Source organism: Penaeus monodon, chromosome 25 (genome assembly GCF_015228065.2).
Source record: "Penaeus monodon isolate SGIC_2016 chromosome 25, NSTDA_Pmon_1, whole genome shotgun sequence".
NCBI classification, from domain to species: Eukaryota; Metazoa; Arthropoda; class Malacostraca; order Decapoda; family Penaeidae; genus Penaeus; species Penaeus monodon.
Window position 1 is genome coordinate 36,559,134 of NC_051410.1, and position 456 is coordinate 36,559,589.

At 37.3% G+C, this 456-nt stretch overlaps 1 protein-coding gene across 2 annotated transcripts in view; it reads left to right on the plus strand.

The window, feature by feature from the left end:
• Positions 1-456, plus strand: part of LOC119589207 (eukaryotic translation initiation factor 4 gamma 1-like) — a 20,489-nt gene that overhangs the window by 5,398 nt on the left and 14,635 nt on the right. For both annotated transcript variants that reach the window (XM_037937807.1, XM_037937806.1), the window contains exon 4: positions 194-346. In XM_037937807.1, coding sequence (XP_037793735.1) covers positions 194-346 — 153 coding nt within the window. The remainder of the gene's footprint in view (positions 1-193; positions 347-456) is intronic.

The following is a 456-nucleotide window of genomic DNA, read 5'->3' on the forward strand; positions in this document are numbered from 1 at the left end:
GTCATCACTATTGCATTATTCCAAACCTTCAAGTTCTTTCTTTTTTCTTACATTTACTTCTTAGGTTAATTTGATGAAGAATTGTATTGGAATGTTTTATAAGTAAATTTTCCGTGAAAACAAGATTTTACATCATCTTTTTTACACAAATCCTTTGGGAGTAAAGAGTAAACGCTGGAATTTTGTATAACAGGCCCAAGATGAGCCTCTTTTCGCTCCAATATATGCTCGAATGTGCCGAGACTTAGCAGCTAGAGTGGGATTCCAGGACAACCTTACAGCTGCTTGTGAGTCCCACTTCACAGAGAGCTACAACCTCCTCCTCCAGTATGCTGATATACTTGAGGTGAGATGCTTATGCTGAGTAATGTGTTAACCACTTGCCGCTGGGGAAAATGCATAAAAAAATGGGGGAAATGCTGAGCTTGTTTAAAAAAAAAAAATTTAAATGTCACT